This window comes from Actinia tenebrosa, unplaced genomic scaffold (assembly GCF_029948245.1).
Source record: "Actinia tenebrosa isolate PJP-AT-01 unplaced genomic scaffold, QUT_ActTen_1.0 PGA_scaffold5__44_contigs__length_20552954, whole genome shotgun sequence".
Taxonomy (NCBI): domain Eukaryota; kingdom Metazoa; phylum Cnidaria; class Anthozoa; order Actiniaria; family Actiniidae; genus Actinia; species Actinia tenebrosa.
The window spans coordinates 8,114,399-8,133,839 of record NW_028292582.1 but is presented as its reverse complement, the minus strand read 5'-3'; the positions used below and the strand labels follow the sequence as shown (position 1 = coordinate 8,133,839).

At 36.2% G+C, this 19,441-nt stretch overlaps 2 protein-coding genes across 2 annotated transcripts; both read right to left on the bottom strand.

Moving 5' to 3' along the window:
* Nucleotides 1-1,570: 1,570 nt before the first annotated feature.
* Nucleotides 1,571-8,779, bottom strand: LOC116300530 (lewis-type alpha-(1,3)-fucosyltransferase). Its single transcript, XM_031709408.2, has 2 exons — nt 8,524-8,779; nt 1,571-3,745 (listed from the first exon to the last, which is right to left on the bottom strand). Exon 2 carries the CDS (start codon nt 3,647-3,649, stop codon nt 2,333-2,335), a length of 1,317 nt encoding a protein of 438 aa, XP_031565268.1. The 5' UTR covers nt 3,650-3,745; nt 8,524-8,779; the 3' UTR covers nt 1,571-2,332.
* Nucleotides 8,780-10,383: 1,604 nt separating this feature from the next.
* Nucleotides 10,384-12,385, bottom strand: LOC148906453 (uncharacterized). Its single transcript, XM_089037379.1, has one exon. It carries the CDS (start codon nt 12,211-12,213, stop codon nt 11,365-11,367), a length of 849 nt encoding a protein of 282 aa, XP_088893505.1. The 5' UTR covers nt 12,214-12,385; the 3' UTR covers nt 10,384-11,364.
* Between the last annotated feature and the right edge of the window lie 7,056 nt (nt 12,386-19,441).

Below are 19,441 nucleotides of genomic sequence, written 5' to 3'. Positions count from 1 at the left end.
TTGTAAAATACGTCCAATAGCGTACATTCAACTCAAAAAGTACGGTGGTTTTTTTAAATAAAATTCAATCTAAACCATATAATACAGTCCTTGAATAGTTGAATTAACTGAATCCACTTTTGCTTTTTGCCTAGATAGTCATTATTTTGAGAAAAGATCAAAAAACCGTGTTTTTGAAACATACTTGTATGGGCTCACATGATGGGGCGTGAGCTTGAAATCGTAGCTGACCAAATGTTAACAGATATTTTCTGATGTAAATGAAAATTTATCAATGATCATTTGTAAAATATTCATATTATTTTGGACAATTTTATGTTTTAGCATTACGTTTTTAGTGTTTTATATAATTGTGAGGACACGTTTTGTGCACATGAAGGCACTGAGCACTTCACATTAATGGGACAGACAGACAAACATTTAGCAATACGTAATGAAGTTCATAACTAGATTATCGACTGCATTAATATCAAGTTATTTACCTTGAATTATTCCTCGTTACAAAGTCAACACAGTCAGTCAAACTCACTTTTCCTAGGAATAAAAATAGTTGTTGTTCGCCGCCTTTTACTCTTTATCCATATTTAGTAAGCTTACCTCTTTTGGGAATGAACATACATTTCTTTTCGGTAGTTTTTCAGCCATTTAAAGCTTTAAAATGTTGTAAATATGAATCAAAACTTCCAGATATTATAGCGAAGAAACACTTGCAATTGTCCGCCATATTGAATTTAGCTTGGAGCCCTGGCCTTTGACAAAGGAAGCCCAAAACGTTTAAAACCACAGGGAACCCGCGCGAAGGACAATATAAGTTTGATATTATACGGTTTGTTTGTTAGTTATCGTATCTGAGCACGACTTCTCTTTCCTAGCTCTTTCAATCTTCTTTCTTCCTTTTCTTCTCCTCATCTTTCTCCTTCTTTTATATTCTTTCGCTAATCAATATTATTTTACCAAACGAGAAATAATTGGCCCTAAAATAAAGATTCACGTCTTCACTAACCTGAATCCACTTGTTATGAATACGAAGACCATGAAACTTTTACTCCGGTTATAAAATATTGACTATAGGAATGAATGCCGCTAAATATAATAATTTTTTTTTAACCTCAAGTACTCATGGAAAGAACACAATGCAAAAATAAATTCAAAGTGAAGGTGATAGATTCCATACAAGTTGGAAACCAAATATTTCTCTTAAAATAATAAAGTTAAACTGGTAAAGTAAGTAATTGAATATACATTTCCAAATAAAGGTTTCAAACCACGTAGTTCTATAGAAATATGAATTTAAGACTTACAATTTTAGTTTTGTCGAGAAGACGTTGTCAGTCATGCCAGATAGGTATGCTTACACATCAATTCAAACCAAGTTTACGTGCGCGTACGTTTGCACGTGCGCAGTAATCGTAACACGCAGTTCATTGGTTCATTTTCCGGCAGCACCTTTTCGGGAGCTTATTATAATAGATCAATAGTGACCCGTGAAAAGATTGAGTAATTTATTCAACCCGTGAAAGAAAAATGACTATTTAGTTAGTACCAGTTGATAAAGAACAAAAGAAAATAATGACTTTAGAGTCTACTATTCTTCGATTGCACGTTACGTCATCGCGGCCATGTTGGTGCTATTTAACAAAAGATTTCTCATTAGCATCCATTGTTAACAGCACCTCAATGGACTCCATGTTTTTGTCTTTTGACTCTCTTCGGAATTCTTGCAACCCATCAATCGTGTGTACTATTTTTCCACGGGTTAAGGTGACTCGATACAATAATTTTGAAGCACGACTCCTCTACTTGTATTGCAAACTGCGCTGTACCAAATATACCTTGGCCAAATATGAGTTTATACTAGTTGCAGGTATAGATGGAAGTTTTAAATCGTGTGTATTTCGTGACCATCGGACACGCCCTGAAGGCACAGTGACGTCATGTGATTATCTTTTTAAATTTTTTTGGCGTAATCTGACCAGATCCAGAGAAACGGCGTTCACTATCTGAAACATACTATGGTAGTCTTCAAGGTCAGAAAGTTTCAGAGATTTTCATTTTTCAGTTTTGAAATTATTCGAGTTTTAATATTTTTGGATTATTATTACTGTGCTTATCGTGCTAGGAAATGACTTTTACGATGGCAAAATCACAATTTAGCCAAGAATTCCTGAATTCGTTTGATCAGTGACCACGTAACAATGGTAGCACTTGATAAACGCAGTAAAATAAACTAATGTATGAGCACATAAAGTCCACTGAAGTTCGACTAGCTCCAAGCCATTGTTTCGTGGTCAATCAATCGAGTTCGCAAAAGAACTATTAATATCCTATCGAGTCAAGATCGATTAATAATATCATTAAATATCTTATCCGTTTTACCACAATGTTTAGTCTTGCTCCACGTCTCGTCGAGTCGTTCGTACATTTTGGGTTTGTGATCCAAATTCAGTTTTGCACACAAGGCGCACTTGAAATACTTCAGGGTATCCCGAACAACATATTTCTTTTTCCATTCAAAGAACTCCATGTAGGCTGTGTTATTCTTGTTCAAGTAAAGAAGATAGTTCGCTAGTGCTTGAGTGGTTGGAAAGTCAGCCGCGTTGATATAAGACCCTGGGACTGCTACTTTACTGTCGTACTTGGATCCACCCATAACAACAGGAACCACACCTATCAATAATCTCCACCAGTATTTTTCTGTGATGTAGTCTTCACACATATAGTTTTCAAATGCAAGGGCGAACTTGTACTGTTGAAGTTTTTCTGTACAATCCTTTGAAAATCGCGCACACGACCCTGCACCACCACCCAACAATGCCCCACAAGCTCCAAAGATATCTACATTTATAAATTTCCTAAGTTTACCAACGTATTTGTCACGAAGAAGTCCACAATGCGATGAAGCCCAGAAAACAAGCTTGGTTTTACTTGCAATAATTTTCTTTAAAGACTCTTGTTCTTTCCAAGGTGTGTGTCGTGGGAAGTAGTTTCCATATGGAAACCTTAAATCTGAATCGGGCCTATAAGTCAAAGTCCAGTTAAACATTCCATTATAGGGCGAGGGATCCGGCGTAAAAATAGGGCTTTCCATTATAAAGTAGATCCATCGTTGATGGGTGGGTCTAGTTTTTTGAAGGTTTCTTAGCTCTTCTAAGCCTGTCATGTCTCGAGCATGGAATATAACAGCATCGCTTCGAATAAAATCTTTTTTATCCGTTGTAAACTCGCACTGGTAATAGGGGCACTTTGTACCATCAATTGTGTTATAGCCTTCTTCTTTTACAAGCCAATTTAAGTCATTAAAAAACGGAGTGTACATCATGACCAATTTTGTCGAATTTACTTTCGCTGATTCCTGCCGTAGATGGCTGTCATCAAATCTGCCTCGTAAAGTTCGAAGTACTTCGTGGATAATGTCAAATTCTGCTTGAGTAGTATTGAAAGGGGTTGTTATATTATCATCAATTTTTAATCCATCAGAAAAGTTCGTCGGATTTCTATGCAAATATTCACCAAATACTTTTTCGAAATTCTCTTTCATTTTCTTCTGGACCATTGAATGAATTTTTTCATAACCAAGCGAATTTATGAGGATTCCAACAACAAAACAGACAGCAAAAACAAGAGAAATAAATACTCCTTGTTTGTTCATATTCCCTGCGTTAATTCAGCCCAAGTAGTTAGTAGCTATTTAGTGTCCTCTGACGTAGTTTTAAGGATTTCCAGAAATATTTGATGACGAGAAAAACTGAAAAAAAAAGAAAATGGGTTACATTATGGATTGTAGCCACAGAAACCGGTAATAATCTCAATATTAATAAGACGTTCAAGTAAACTGATTAATGTCTTCAGGTTTATAGTGCGACAATATTAATGTTAATTAATATTAATGTGGCTCTTTGCTTACAGTCAAAACACTTCAAGCGTGAACACGTAGAGGTCATTAATAACTTTATTTTTGGATTCTTGATTTCATTATTCGATTTGAACATTCATTATTGAAAACGAATTTTCAAAGCCTGGCATATACAAAAGCCAAGCATATATGCAACTGAAATGCAAAAACAACTTTTTGTGCAAGGAATATGTAATATTAATGACTTACCTTCTGTTTGCGCTATAAACAACAGCTTACAAGCCAAGTTAGGCGAATTTTCAAATTATTATTGTTCTTTGAATATTGAAGATTCGTTTTCAATAATGAATCTTCGAATCGAATAATGAAATCAAGAATCCAAAAATAAAGTCATTAATGATCTCTACGTGTTCACGCTTGAGGCAGTTTGACTGTAAATCTTCTTCTTTCTAAATTTTCCCAATTTAATTATCTATGTAATATCTTGGCAGAAGACTTCTCATAAGTTGAGAAAGTAATTACTCTAGCTGGTTTGAAGCTGGTCAGAGAAAGTCTTTTCACAGATCTCCTATACTGTACTACAGTAATCGAAATACGGCAACACAAGGGAGTCATTCATTGTAATAAGGGTTTCTCGTGGTACAAGTTGTCTGAAACGCCTCAATTCTCCTATTGTCCCCGAGACTTTTTTCAGGACGCTCCCTGGAGTAGAGATTACAAGATGGGAGTTCATTACACCTTTTGCTGTTCATTAACAGAAAATGTACATTCATTTGTGCCAATAGTTGTATCAATAACGTGTAATGTACTTTCATCAACACCACAAGTAACATCATTAGCACGGATCAACTTTCAATAACGACAATTGAATATGCGTGTACATTCATAGGCATCAATGGACAATCAATAGCGCGTTCGTACATTCATATGCGCGGATTGTATTTTCTTGTGCGCGAAATTCAACTTCAATAAGCCTTTTCATAGTTTAAGAATCGATTCCACTGCGCATGCGATTTTATCCCGAATTTCTCACCTTCTTTTGTTTAATTAAGAACAAAAGAAGGTTTAGACAAAGGAAGGTGAGAAATTCGGGATAAAATCGCATGCGCAGTGGAATCGATTCTTAAACTATGAAAAGGCTTATAACACCAAATGACAAACAATTGCATTTTTGGACAATCATTTACCCAAAAGTGAAAATTCATTAGTGCTATTAGCATAACCATTGACAATCTATAATGCGTTTGGACAATCATGAGGGTCAATGTTATATTCTATAGCGTGGTTCGACAAACATTTGCATGATTCGAATGAACAATAAGAGAAATAAAACAATCATTAGCGATTTTTTATTTATTTTAGCCTTTAATTTCTTCGCCATTTATACATCGTGGCAAATACGTTTGCATATAACTGAACCACTGACCACATTTAGCGATAGTGACAGTTGCCACATTTCTCTGGAACCCTTCCATTAGCAACTGCGTTCTACAGTGACCTAGAGCAATCCCTTGCCGTCTTGCCTCAGCTCGATCGTTCGTATGTTGTTGGATCTCTGGACGGCCGATGTCGGCTTAAGTGAGCTAATTGCTATTCTCCTACGCAGCCGCTATTATGGAGGCAGTTACCTGAGTTTTTTATATGTTTTAAAGTGATAAAAAAAATCGCTAATGATTGTTTTATTTCTCTTATTGTTCATTCGAATCATGCAAATGTTTGTCGAACCACGCTATAGAATATAACATTGACCCTCATGATTGTCCAAACGCGTTATAGATTGTCAATGGTTATGCTAATAGCACTAATGAATTTTCACTTTTGGGTAAATGATTGTCCATAAATCCTATTGTTTGTCATTTGGTGTTATTGAAGTTGAATTTCGCGCAAAAGAAAATATAATCCGCGCATATGAATGTAAAAACGCGCTATTGATTGTCCATTGATGCCTATGAATGTACACGCATATTCAATTGTCGTTATTGAAAGTTGATCCGTGCTAATGATGTTACTTGTGGTGTTGATGAAAGTACATTACACGTTATTGATACAACTGTTAATGAATAGCAAAAGGTGTAATATAGATTGTGAAAAGGAGCGGTCCTAGGATAGATCTCTGAGGTATTCCGCAATTAATTTTAATGTAACTAAGACCGCCATTTTGGATAGCCATATTAATATAGGATATCATGAATTGCAATGAGAATGCGTATCACAGAAAGAAGTTGGTGTAGCGTCGTAGTTGTTTGATGTGTCACGTGGTGAAAAGAACCTATGAGAAAACGTTGTTGTTACGCACTTCCACGTGTCATTGGCTAATTTGTATGAAAACTTGTCTGGGTGCTCTTGGTTGGTGAAGCCTCCGCATTGTAAGAAAATATTATTTTTTTCAACTTATACATATATTTTTCATTTCAATTTGGCATATGTTTTTCCAAATTTTCATATTCATTGTGCTAGTGTATTGGAAATTATCTTTAAAATGCAGTTTTTTTGGTTTTTTTTTTTTTGCTGTTGTTATCCTTGTCTAGTGACTATGATTAAACTAGACTGTTTCCATAACTCATGTTCATTGTGCTAGTGTACTGGAAATTTGCTGTTGTTATCCTTGTCTAGTGATTTTACCAACTGACTAAGTCAACTAGACTGTTTCCATAATTCGGTGTTTTCACTCTCCTGTTGATTCTGGATGCTGCAAACCACAAAGGAGCGAAAACTACGGCTTATGGAATCAGCCTAACAATAATCAAGCAAATTTATATATATATTTTTTAATAAAAACACTTGAAGCTCTTGAAATTGACGCTCATTTATCATTCAACAGGTCTAGTACAATTTTGTATCGCGCGATTCACTAAACAGTTACTTATATTTTTGAGACGACAATATTTTGTAGTATTGTCGTTTCGAAATTAAGGTTTATGATTGGCTAACGTGCGACAAAAAGGATAAATGGATGCTATCACGGGGCTTCGCACCAACCACTAGCCGTGCTGCAGGTTTCTGAATTATTTGAAGGTTGCTTAGGTCAGTAGACGGTAGACCGTACAGGTACAGGATGCTATTACAATGGTCGGGCCTTCAGCTTATAAAGGCATGCACAAGGCATTCAAGGTGTTCACGTGTAAGGTAACGACGAATTCGGCCTAGATTGCGCAAGGCTGCAGAAGTGGCTTTGCAGAAAATTAGATAAAATATCAGAGATTCAAGAAAATCGTGCAGCCAGTCAGGCGCATCAACACATAGAGGAAAAAAATCTATGCGACAGGGCACCAGTTAACCCTGGCGAATAGGGTCTGGTTAGTTAAACAGTTGGTGTTGGAACAAATCTGGCTCTTTTCTCCCGAATGAGCCACAACAATGGGTAGCTCGTGGATAAATGGCAAGTTCAGTAAAACGAAAAACGTTTACGAAGTCCAAAGTTTGCACATTTTATACAGAGTTGCATGTTGTTGGGTAACACCGAGATTACAATGCAACGAACAATTTTTGTGAAATTTCGATCTTAAGTTGTTTACGAGAATATTTAAACAGTGCTTCTTCACTATAATGATTTTCAAGAATGTCCATCAACACATATATGTAAAAAAATTTGAGTTATGAAAAAAGTGATGAGAGGCAAACACAAATTGATAAGCGCACATGTTTTAGAAAGCCTCAAAGAAATTGAATTCAATTGAATTTATTCATCGCTGGAGTGAAAAACTGTTGGTCAACGTGTAATAGTCAAAAAGATATGGAACTAAGATCAACTATTGTGTATATGTTTAATATCTATGGAGTCAGTTTTTTTTAGTTTGAAACTCTCCACCTTTAACATTTGGGCTCTAATAGTTCTTGGCGTGGCAAGGCACCTGAATCAGTCAATAAACCAATAGCTTTAAGATAAAAATGAATCAAATTGAGCTGATCCTCGCAGTATATGAAGCAACTTATGGAGCTGCAAATTGAAAGACTCAGAAAACATTCTGAGTCTTGAACGACGGAAACATATGCAAGAAACTGATAGCGATCGTGAGCGATTCATGCATCAATAATTTCAGCGATCCGGCGATTCCTTCATATACTGCGAGGATCAGCTCAATTTGATACATTACAACCACAGTACAAATATATATTTCGTATATATTAACATACACAGATATAAATAAATCATCCTGCAAACCAAAAACCTTAATCCAGAATACAATAAATAAGAAAGACCCAACATTTGGAGTTGAATGTTGTGGGTTAATGGATAGTTCGTGTTGCACTGAAAGTTATGAAAGCATGTTAGTTTTTATTCGAATATTATTCGTTTTTATTTCATAATTGGATAACCCTATATTGTACTTTGGTAGAGTGCAAAGCATTTATCAGTGAAATAGCACAAACCAAAAAAAGCTCGAAACACATCTATTTTACTTTTGATTCATAATTGTTTCATTGCTGGCATTTTGTACTAATCAGTTAGTACTTTTTCGTGGATATATCATGGTTTGTTTTCTAACAAAGAGTTTGAAAGCTTTCGAAAAGAACCTGACACATACATGTACATAATAACGAATAATACCAACATAGACATAGGCAAAAAAATACATTCAATTGCACAAATGAAATAACAGGAATAACATGCGAAACTTTATGAAACCAGTAAACCGAGAAATAGAATGAAAGAGCTAGCTCTGACTTACCTTCAAGGTCCGTTTTAAAGTAATTGAGATAACATTGGCTCGTCTAATGATGCTAGGTCGATCAGAGACTTTCATTGACGTAGTGTTATTAAAAACGTCTGTAGAAGATATACAAGGGAAAGGCAGCTAGATCATTTTGAGAAGCGACGCAACAGTCTGGTTTGAACCGAAATACAACAGCATGCTAATGAGCGATCTCGTACCGAGTCTGCGTTTCCTCTGACCTGCGGCGAAGAACGAGGGCTCCGGCATAATCCATTTTTTGGCGCATGCGCAAGTTTCCAAGTGAGATATAATCATTGAAAATCATGCTTTCAAACAGAGTTCAGTGTTTACTTCCGATCAAGTTAAAAATTAGAAATCGAAAACATTTATTTTTATTTTTGGCAATTATTATATTATATTATTTTTGTTTCATGTCAACAATTATCGTCCCATTTCTCTTCCATCTGTATTTAATAAAGCTCTTGAAAAACGTATTTCTTGTGGTATCCCTCACAGATCAGTTCTTTGGCCATGACTGTTTCCATTATACGTAAATGATTTTTAGAACTCATCTAATATATTCTCTCTTTTTAAATCAGACTGATTGTTTATCTTGTATAGCATTTTAAATGAAAATAGGATATGATGTTCAATTTAAGTCAAATTTTAACCATGTTCCATTCCAATCTTAATTGGAAATCTCATATTTCTTTTATATCTCAAGCAAGATAAAACCTGCCATTATTTGAGTATGGAGTAAAGAACTTGTTTTTGTAACTTTTTATTATTCTTTGATCTTTCCTGCTATCTAATCTATGGTATTGTGGTATGGAGACATACCAATGAATCGACTGTAAAACCTTTGTTCATCCTACAAAACAAGGCTGGCGCCTTGAATATTACAAATTTTTAAGGCCATACAAATGTAATCTTTATCAAGCTTAAACTCTTGAAATTCTTTGAACTTGTTTGTTTTCATACTGCAATGCTTTCGTCAGCATTGCATCGCAGGTTGAAGACACATTTCCTCGAGGTACAGGGCCTTAAAGCGATATAACCTTTTCAAAATTTCAACTTTTCTTAGTAAAAAATATAAAGTCGAAACCTTGACTTTTTAATAAACCTTTAATTTATTCCTTGAAAATGTTCTCTAAACACAAATCCCTGGTAAATAGTCCAGCTATAGATCCTTTTACCTACGTCATGTTTTCCCATTTTAGACCACAAGCCATTCCCTAGAGTTTCCTTACTTTATTTAATGGTTGCGCATGAGAAGAGACATGAATATGGATACAACTCTCATTTTTTTAACCCTCTGAAATATTATTTATTATTTATTAAACTATAAGGCTGACATGTATTAGATCAGATGACAGTTAAAAAGGCAAGAGAAAATGTGTCATATCGAATGAGTTGTAGGTCGTTATAACACTTTTATTGATTTAAAGTGCTTATAAGCCTTTACACAATATTTTCAGAAGTGATTCTTCAAATAGTGAATAGTTGATTGTGATAATAATTCGTCATTTGAATGTCGGGTCTTCGAGATACGAAGGTTTATATTTCCAATATATTAATGACTATGACGTAACATAAGGGATTTGAGTTATTTTGTATTTTTAATATTGAACGCTGGACATTTTTTGAAAATAAATTTGTAAGAACCTCTACGTGAGTCACGAGTAAAAGGGCGATGCTTTTAAAATACTGTAATCCAGAACGAGTGCAGTGTTGTATATCAAATGATCCCTTATGTTACGTCATAGTCATTAACATATTGGGAATATAAACCTTCATATCTCAAAGACTCGACATTCAAATGACGAAATATTTTCACAATCAACTATCCATTATCTAAAGAATCAATTCTGAAAATGTTGTGTAAAGGCTTATAAGCACTTTAATGATTTGTTGCATTGAACCAAGAAAAATTATTCAATACGCAGTCAATAAGCCTCTTCAAAGATATCGCCGCCATCTTAAATTTTGCGTGAAAGCGAGGCTGACCTTGAGTCGTCAGGCACCATAAAGAGCTGATTTATGCCATCTTAAGTACCTTTCTTTCTGTCCTGACCTTTCTCTTCCTCTTATTCATTCATTCGTTCATTCATTCGATCACTAACTCGATCGATATCATTTGTCATTGCTTACTTGCCATTCCCGTCATTATCAACAGCCGAAGCAAATAAGAAAAAACTGAAAGTGAAGAAGAAACACTTAGAAAACTTTGTTACTCTACCCGACGTAGTTTGTATTATCTATTTTACAAAACTAGACTCTAATACATCATGATTAGAAAACAATATTCCAGAATTAATTGGTCATCAGCTCGGTTACCAATAATGTAGAGAATATAAGTCAGAGCCATATATTCTTGGCTTTCGCTTAAAGTTAAAAGCTATATGATTGATCAAGATTTTATCTAATGTTATCCTAGGCTAAAAAAACAACCGCGTATTAATTCACCAAAACTTCAAATTTACAAAAATTTATAGTTTTACTAACATTTTGCTTTAACTTGATCTTAATAGCTATTTATATTCATCCTAGAATAATCTGTACTCTATTAGGTCGTAATTCCGTTAGTGATTTTCAATTTCTTTAATTAGCATTTCTATATCAATACGTTCTTTCCTGGAAACACTAATAGAATGAGCTTTGGCTGCATTGTATTTTATATTGGCCGTTTTTAGCAATATATTTTTTTTCCTGACAGCTGATAAATAACAATTTTGAGTCAAGCTTATGATTCTCCGTCCATTCAGCAGCGCATGAATTCAAGTTGTACACACATGATTATCTGACTTACAATTCCTCTAATCAGTAGTCTTAGATGTAAACATATTAGTTTTCCAATTACTCAAAGTTTAAAGGCTGAAATGTTCCAACTTGTGAGGAAGATTTTGCAGGTAGTGAAAAAGAATCTTGGTGACACGAATCAAAACTATTTTCAGTTTGTTTTTCAGTTCGTTCGGAAGCTCTTTCTTGTGGTTCTTTGCCGGCTTTGGTTTCTTCTTGGCTTTTATTGTCCATCTTCTGTAAAAATTTGCTCACTTTAGCAGTAATTTCGTTCATTTGAGCTTCGTTCAACGAGCTATTGTTTCGTGAGAGTACTCTTCTAGGCGTTGAGGCGCCAGATATATTAGGACTTGGCGTAAGAATAGGGCTTTTCATTGCACCGCCATAGCTACCTCTTCGATCGCGTCTATGCCCACTTTCTGCGCTCAAGAGCCCACCGTCTCCAATAGGAGGCAGCGACTGCCGTCTTGGCTGATCGAAAGGAGCTTTAAGAAACATTGAAGTCGGTGATAATAAAGCGTTATTACCACTAGAATCATAGCTTAAAGGCTCATTCATGCCTTCGGATCCGAATCTCCTTCGAGTGGCAACGGGAGATCGCCTGGGGTCGGTGACTGGAAGTGGTAAACTTGCAGATAGTAATTCAGGCGGTGTACTGTAACGACGAGGAAGTCGTGGACTTAAGCTTCGGCTTGAATCCCCACTAATGTCAGTAACAGTGAGACGATTTCGCAGCTGATCTTCAACACCTAATTCTCTTTCCACCTTTTTCTTTTCTCTTTTCAGTTCTTTTTCGATAGTTCCCTTGTGGGATTCGATAGATCCAAGTTTGAGCTTCAGTCTGCGATCGGCTAGCGAGTTCATGGACAAAGTTTTATCTGCGTATTCTGTTCTCTGATAAGCCATGCTCTTAGATATACACCGTTTAAATTGGTGGTTAAAAATCTAATATTTAAACCAAAAGTCCAATTCCTTCAAAAAATATAGCTTTTTTCAAAACAAATTACTTGCTCCACAAAGATTAAGACTGTTGTTGACTTTTTTGCAGTAATTTTCCGGACGCAACGGAGTTTGTCTATTTTAATATTCACTTCTTTCACTGAGTGATAATTATGCAAATTTCTTCCTGACACACCGTAGCACCTGTCTCTACCAAAATAAAGTGTTTAAAACCCTAGAAATTTGGCTGATTTTCAGACGTTATCCTTACAAGTACTTCCAATTTTGGCTACGGAAAACAAATCTGGATTGTCACACCACTTTGCCGCCAAAAGCCCGAGGAAAAACAAGCGCGTATTCTATTTTATTTTACTGAACAAAGAAAGTAAACATATGAACTGCCAGTGGCTGGAAGTTAGCAGTAGAATAGAATTATGAAGTCGTTGCTTAGCAACGCTAAGGAATACTACAGGAACATATAGTCTATGTTCAAATATTGGCCTTTCTGATCTGAACGAGTAGGACACAGAAAATTGAAGTCAATGTTCAATGAAGCTGTATTTTTGCGATTTACCCTATATCGTAGCTGCGTGCCCTAAAATACGTATATGAGTACTGCTGATTAAGAGCTGTTAGGATCTGAGGAAACGGTTACGTACGACTGTAGACACATAGGGTGGCCCATAAGGGACAAGATAGACAAGATGCTTCAAACGAAAAACGACGGAGTTGCTGTATGTTAGACGAGTTGCTGTATGTTAGACGAGTTGCTGTATGTTAGACGAGTTGCTGTATGTTAGACGAGTTGCTGTATGTTAGACGAGTTGCAGTATGTTAGACGAGTTGCTGTATGTTAGACGAGTTGCTGCATGTTAGACGAGTTGCTGCATGTTAGACGAGTTGCTGCATGTTAGACGAGTTGCTGCATGTTAGACGAGTTGCTGTATGTTAGACGAGTTGCTGCATGTTAGACGAGTTGCTGCATGTTAGATGAGTTGCTGCATGTTTTTAGACCTTCTTAGCATTGAATATTATAGTTAAATTACTTATCCTTTGCTTACTTAAAGTTTACTTATTCAATTTGTCCTCTGTGTAACTAGTTGTGCTATTTTGTGAGTTTTTAACATATTTTTTTAGGTTTAAACATGGGCCGCGGTGAAACACGGAAACGAAAAGTGCGGAAAGTGTGTTAAATCGGAGAATCGGACTTCCAATTTAATCTTAATTGATTTTAATTAATAAATTAAAATTAACCTTTACCTGGTTAATATGCTTCGTATCTCGATCAACGTTGCGAAAAGGTTTGCATACATGCTATTAATTTATTAAAAAATAAATAAATAAATAAAATAATCGGAATCTTGCTTTAAAAACCTATCAATATGCATTGTTGGAGCTATTCAGCCGACGGGCTCTGGAAAATCACCAATAATGTTTCAAGCAAATGCAAAAGTGATCGGCTGCCAACTGGCCTCGAATCAATTCTCGTGAAAGTGCGTTTAAATGCAAGCCTCTTACTCTTATACTTCTGGAATACGAAAGATATTGATTATCGTACCATATTCTAGGAAATCCTGAACTCCATCCAAGCAAAATTGTAACGGAAAAATCCACTTATTTTCTAAGACTTTCGTGTCAGTTAGAATCGTTAGCCCTTTTATTTCCAGAAAGACTCTTTCTATATTTTTTTCACCCCAGACCAATCAGAATTTTCAAATAAATCGGCCGCCGCCATAGGCTCTCGTTTCTCGGTGCTGACCAAGAGAAACGTGGGCTCTGGGTATGTACGAGATTTGGTTTGATTGTCCAGAATGAAGAATTCACTGATCTTAAATAATATGCGCATATTTAATTTGAGTCATCAAAATGAGGCTAAAGCTGTTAAAGGCTAAAGCTGCATTGTTTGGGTGCTAAGCCGGGATTGGTCCATTGTGGGGTTTGCCTTAATTTTTCTCACTACTATGACCTGTATATGTAACACCTTCCAAAAATCTTGGAATGTATTCCTTTATGGTAGACTGTGCTGTCTCAGGCCCCGTCCACACGCATCCGCAAATTTTTTTGGCAGATACGAAAATGTTCTCGTCCACACGCAGCGTATTCGAATCGTTTTCGAATCGTTTTCACCGTCCACACGTATCCGGAAATTTGTTGATCCGCCCTGATGCACGCTAGTGCCTAATCCCTTTGACGGATAGTTTTTCTTATTGAGCATGCGCAAAATCGTGTTTACGTCAGCGTATTCGAAAATTTGTGGTATACGACCGTCCACACGTATCCGTATTCGGAGCGTATTCGAAAGTTTCCACTCTGGAGACCGTTTTCGAAAATGTCCGGATAAGGATACAAAAATTTCCGGATACGTGTGGACGGGGCCTCAGACACTTTTCCATTTGCAATCATTCTTTTAAGGCAGGGTTACTTTTTGAGGAATATAGGTCATATCCATTTTGTAATAACATATTTTTCACTAAATCATAAATAATGCTTTCACGGTAGCATATCGACTGACTGATAAAGAAATGAAATGAAGTATTTAAAATGAAACAGGTCAAATGTTATTCAATTCGTTCCATTTTCCCTGTCAGAACAGGTTAGTTACAACTACGTTTTCTGTGGCTAGGTGTACTTTAATGCAATTTAAATTCATCTTGTGGCTCTGTCAACCTCTTTTTGTTTCGGCCCTCAGGCCGAAACAGTCACTACATTCGGTTTGCCGGCCCTTAATAGTCTCCGTGCGTGTCATTTTGGACCTAATCCAATCACATGCAATACGAAAATGTAAAACATTTCATCATGCGGAGTACTTCGGAGAGTTGCGTTGAATTTTCTCTGAGGTAGACGCGTAGACTATATTATACCCTTTCGCATGACGCCGTTTTTTGGGGGGGAAAATATATTAACTATAACTGGTGAGTTTATCTGTATATCTAACAGTTTATATATATTTTGTGATGCAAGCTTCCCATATGTCGTAGATTTGTGCGCATGCTTGTCTTGGAAAGAGTTCGAGCATGCGCTGTAAGGACATGGTCGCAATATTCCTTGCTTCGACATTAGAGAAAAACGTTTGTGCATGCGTGCACTTCAGCACGTTTTCCCACAGGTAGCTCAAGCGTATACATTGTACTGTTTTGCTATATAATATACGGGACTTCATAAATCTTCATCTTCGTTCACTGAATTTTAATAAAATCCACTGAAACTTTTACAGCGTGTTTTGGTTGTTCTTAGCTTCACTCTGAGCGAATTTCGTTCAATCTAACTGCACTTTCCCCACCGTGAAGGAAAGAAGGAGAAGGTAGGAAACGGAGGCTGTCCATGGGTCTTCGATCGGCTCCACTCCACGATGATGTACGTTTTCACTGAAATCTTAACTCAACCAACAATCTGCACCCACATTTTATCCGCAGCGCTCGAAACCGTGGACAGCAAAACCGTTAAAAGCGCGGCCATCCCTGGAACCGAGTACAAAATATGACACCAGTGGAGAGGCTCAGAGGGGCATAATGACCTCCCAACCGTATCACCCCGAGGCATCTTTGGAGTGGAGTGGAGCCGATCGAAGACCCATGGACAGCCTCCGTTTCCTACCTTCTCCTTCTTTCCTTCACGGTGGGGAAAGTGCAGTTAGATTGAACGAAATTCGCTCAGAGTGAAGCTAAGAACAACCAAAACACGCTGTAAAAGTTTCAGTGATTTTAGTAAAATTCAATGAACGAAAATGAAGATTTATGAAGTACCATATATTACATGCATATAGTAAAGCAGTATAATATATACGCTTGAGCTACCTGTGGTTTTCCAAGAATTTTGAAGAGTTTGAGTGAGAAAATAAATACTTGTTTTCTCCAAGTATACGAAAAAGTTCGCGAGTATACTTTTGTCAGACCAAGATACTGTATCAACAAACACAATGTGAAAGAATTAGCCTTAAAGTTTCAAGCATGGACACTACGTTTTGGCATTTTGTGAAGTCCAATTTATCAGGCATGTTTGAAAGTGTAATTTACTTATGTTTTGACTAACTTGCATACGGATTCAGAGCATGCGCAGACGTTTTTCACTCGTGTCTCTTGCTTCCGGTTGTAGGGTTTCCCAGAGCCTCTGACCTCTGCTAGCTGACGGGGAGGAACGACAACCGAGGAGGATCTGAGAACGAGAATGTCTCTGATTAGTCAGATCCGAAGCCTCGTGTTGATCACTCAAATCAAATATGCGCATTTAATTTAAGAGTAGTGCTGCCTTGCTGTGATTGGTGGAGACGCGGCTAGCAGTGACTGAATGACGTCAAAGGCGTCGCGTCCCCAATAAAAGCATCCCGTTATTCCAACAAACTCATACCCCTAATGAGCGAAACAAACACAACGCTATACGAATCTACGAACTTTAAAGTGGAAGAATTAATCTCTGGTTTCAAGGAACTGGTGAAATCGAATGACCAAAGTGGTTTTCTATTAATGACTTTCAAGCAAAAAACATCTATTAATAATATGAAACTCTCTCCCGATTCGGCTAAAGTGAAAACGAATCCAAACCTGGGCGGAAGTTCTGTGCCAAGCGAAGTTTTAGCCTTAGAAATGTTGCACAGATGTTATGGTGCCAAACTTATTAAACTAGAAAATGAAATAAGTTATAAAGAACCAGGTAAGGCAAAAACTGACTTCGTCGTATTATTATTTGATTTCAAACGTATCGCTGTCTCAGTCACTCGAGCAGTGAAATTTTATAAGAAGAAAAAGAAAAATAGAAGATATACAATTAAAGATGCAAAAACTCTGCTTGATAAGAAACTTAAAGGCATCAACATCTCGTCGGCTAATTCTGTAGATAGTTGGCACAAACAGGTGCTATTTGTCTGGACCGATTCTCACAATAAAGCGCAAACACTCTCCAAATATTACATTACTCTTGGAGAAGAAATAAAATCTAATACAGTGCTGCTTGTTGTAGTGGCTTCCAGTAAAATTAGCAGACAAATATTTATTTATTCGAAACCTATATGCAATAGAAAGGTGTTCTCTGAACTGCAAAATTGTCATCAGAGAAAACGATCCAAATCCTACAGTTGCGAGGACGACATAGAAACCTCGGAATTATATAGTCTACCTCCTAAACCAAAGCGATCAATGTCTTTAAACGAAGACAATGATGATGATGTCGTATTTTGGGAGCCACACAGTAATACTTCGATTCATATGGTGGAATAAGGATAACAAGAATATACTATTACTGATCAGAGTTATACTCGATCTTTTCTCAATATTTTCGGTATTGTTTCTATATGAAGTGAATAGTTGAATGGTAAAATATTTTCACATGATTTGAGTGATTTGCATCTTGAAGCTATCAAGGTCTGTACTTTCAAAATGCTAATGAGTGTGATGTCATATGAGGCAGTTGAGTTTATTTGTCATCATTTGTAAATTGAAACACTGATTACTATATAACTAATTTGCGATAAGACAATGTTTTATACAAGATGTTTTACTGCCCCAAAGAAGTTTTGTATATGTAATAATGCCTCTGACATCACACTCATTACCATATTAGAAGTATAAACCTTGATATCTTCAAGATGCACCACTCAAATCATGTGAAAATCACTATTCAACTATTCACTTCATGTAGAAACAATAATGAAAACATTGAGTTAAGGGGAGAAAAAAAAAAAAAAAAAAAAAAAAAGTTAAGGGATGAGGGGAACTTTAATGTTCCAACAGGCGTTTCAAGTGTTCACCAACTTCACAGAACATCAATCTAGGGCTACAACGGTTGTCCTGAGCGTGCTCTTAGTTAGGGGGAGGAGAAGGTTTCTTACCTTTTCCGTGTCAATACCAAAGACATAAACAATGGTACTTAAAGCCTCCTTGCTTGCGCTCGGCACTTTAAAGGAAAGCTTAAAGGCGTCCTTGGGCAGGGACGAAATAAGCCGTTGGCCCTGTCTCACACCTTTTGCCAGTGTGGGACGTTAAAGAACCTGTTGTACTTTTCGAATAAGAGTAGGGGATTGTCTCCCGGTACAACAGCACAAACACCAATAAAGACTTTACCTTTTTATACACAACTGCATCTCAGCTTGTAAATTCCCCCAAAAAAAATAAATATTAAAAAAGAAAAAAAGACAGCCAAAGGTTACCAACAAACTCTTATTAGCTAGTTGCACATGTATACCTTGCATTTTAAGTTGAAATATTATAGAAAATAATTAGTTCTACATATATCATTGTAAACCATATTGATGCTGCTGTAACATTTGAAACTATCTCTATCTATAATGGTTAGCTGAATCCTATAATACTTTCAATATCTGTAACATTATTCAAAATCTGTAATTTTATTTTCAAGCCAACTCAATCTGTAACAGTATAATCAAGACTATACTTTCAAGAACTGCAACATTATTTTCAAGCGATCTCAATCTGTAACAGTATATTGACTGTACTTTCAAGATCTGTAGCATTACGTTCAAGCCATCGCAATCCATAACAGTATATCAAGACTATACTTTCAAGAACTGTAACATTATTTTCAAGTTGTCTCAATCTGTAGCAGTATATGGACTATACTTTCAAGATCTGTTACATTATTTTCAAGCCATCTCAATCTGTAGCAGTATATGGACTATACTTTCAAGATCTGTTACATTATTTTCAAGCCAACTCAATCTGTAACAGTATAATCAAGACTATACTTTCAAGATCTGTTACATTATTTTCAAGCCATCTCAATCTGTAGCAGTATACCAAGACTGTACTTTCAAGATCTGTTACATTATTTTCAAGCCATCTCAATCTGTAGCAGTATATGGACTATACTTTCAAGATCTGTTACATTATTTTCAAGCCATCTCAATCTGTAGCAGTATATGGACTATACTTTCAAGATCTGTTACATTATTTTCAAGCCATCTCAATCTGTAGCAGTATATGGACTATACTTTCAAGATCTGTTACATTATTTTCAAGCCATCTCAATCTGTAGCAGTATACCAAGACTATACTTTCAAGATCTGTTACATTATTTTCAAGCCATCTCAATCTGTAGCAGTATACCAAGACTGTACTTTCAAGATCTGTAACATTATTTTCAAGTTGTCTCAATCTGCACTAGTATACCAAGACTATAATTTCAAGATCTGTAGCATTATTCAAGCCATCTCAATCTGTAACAGTATATGGACTATAATTTCAAG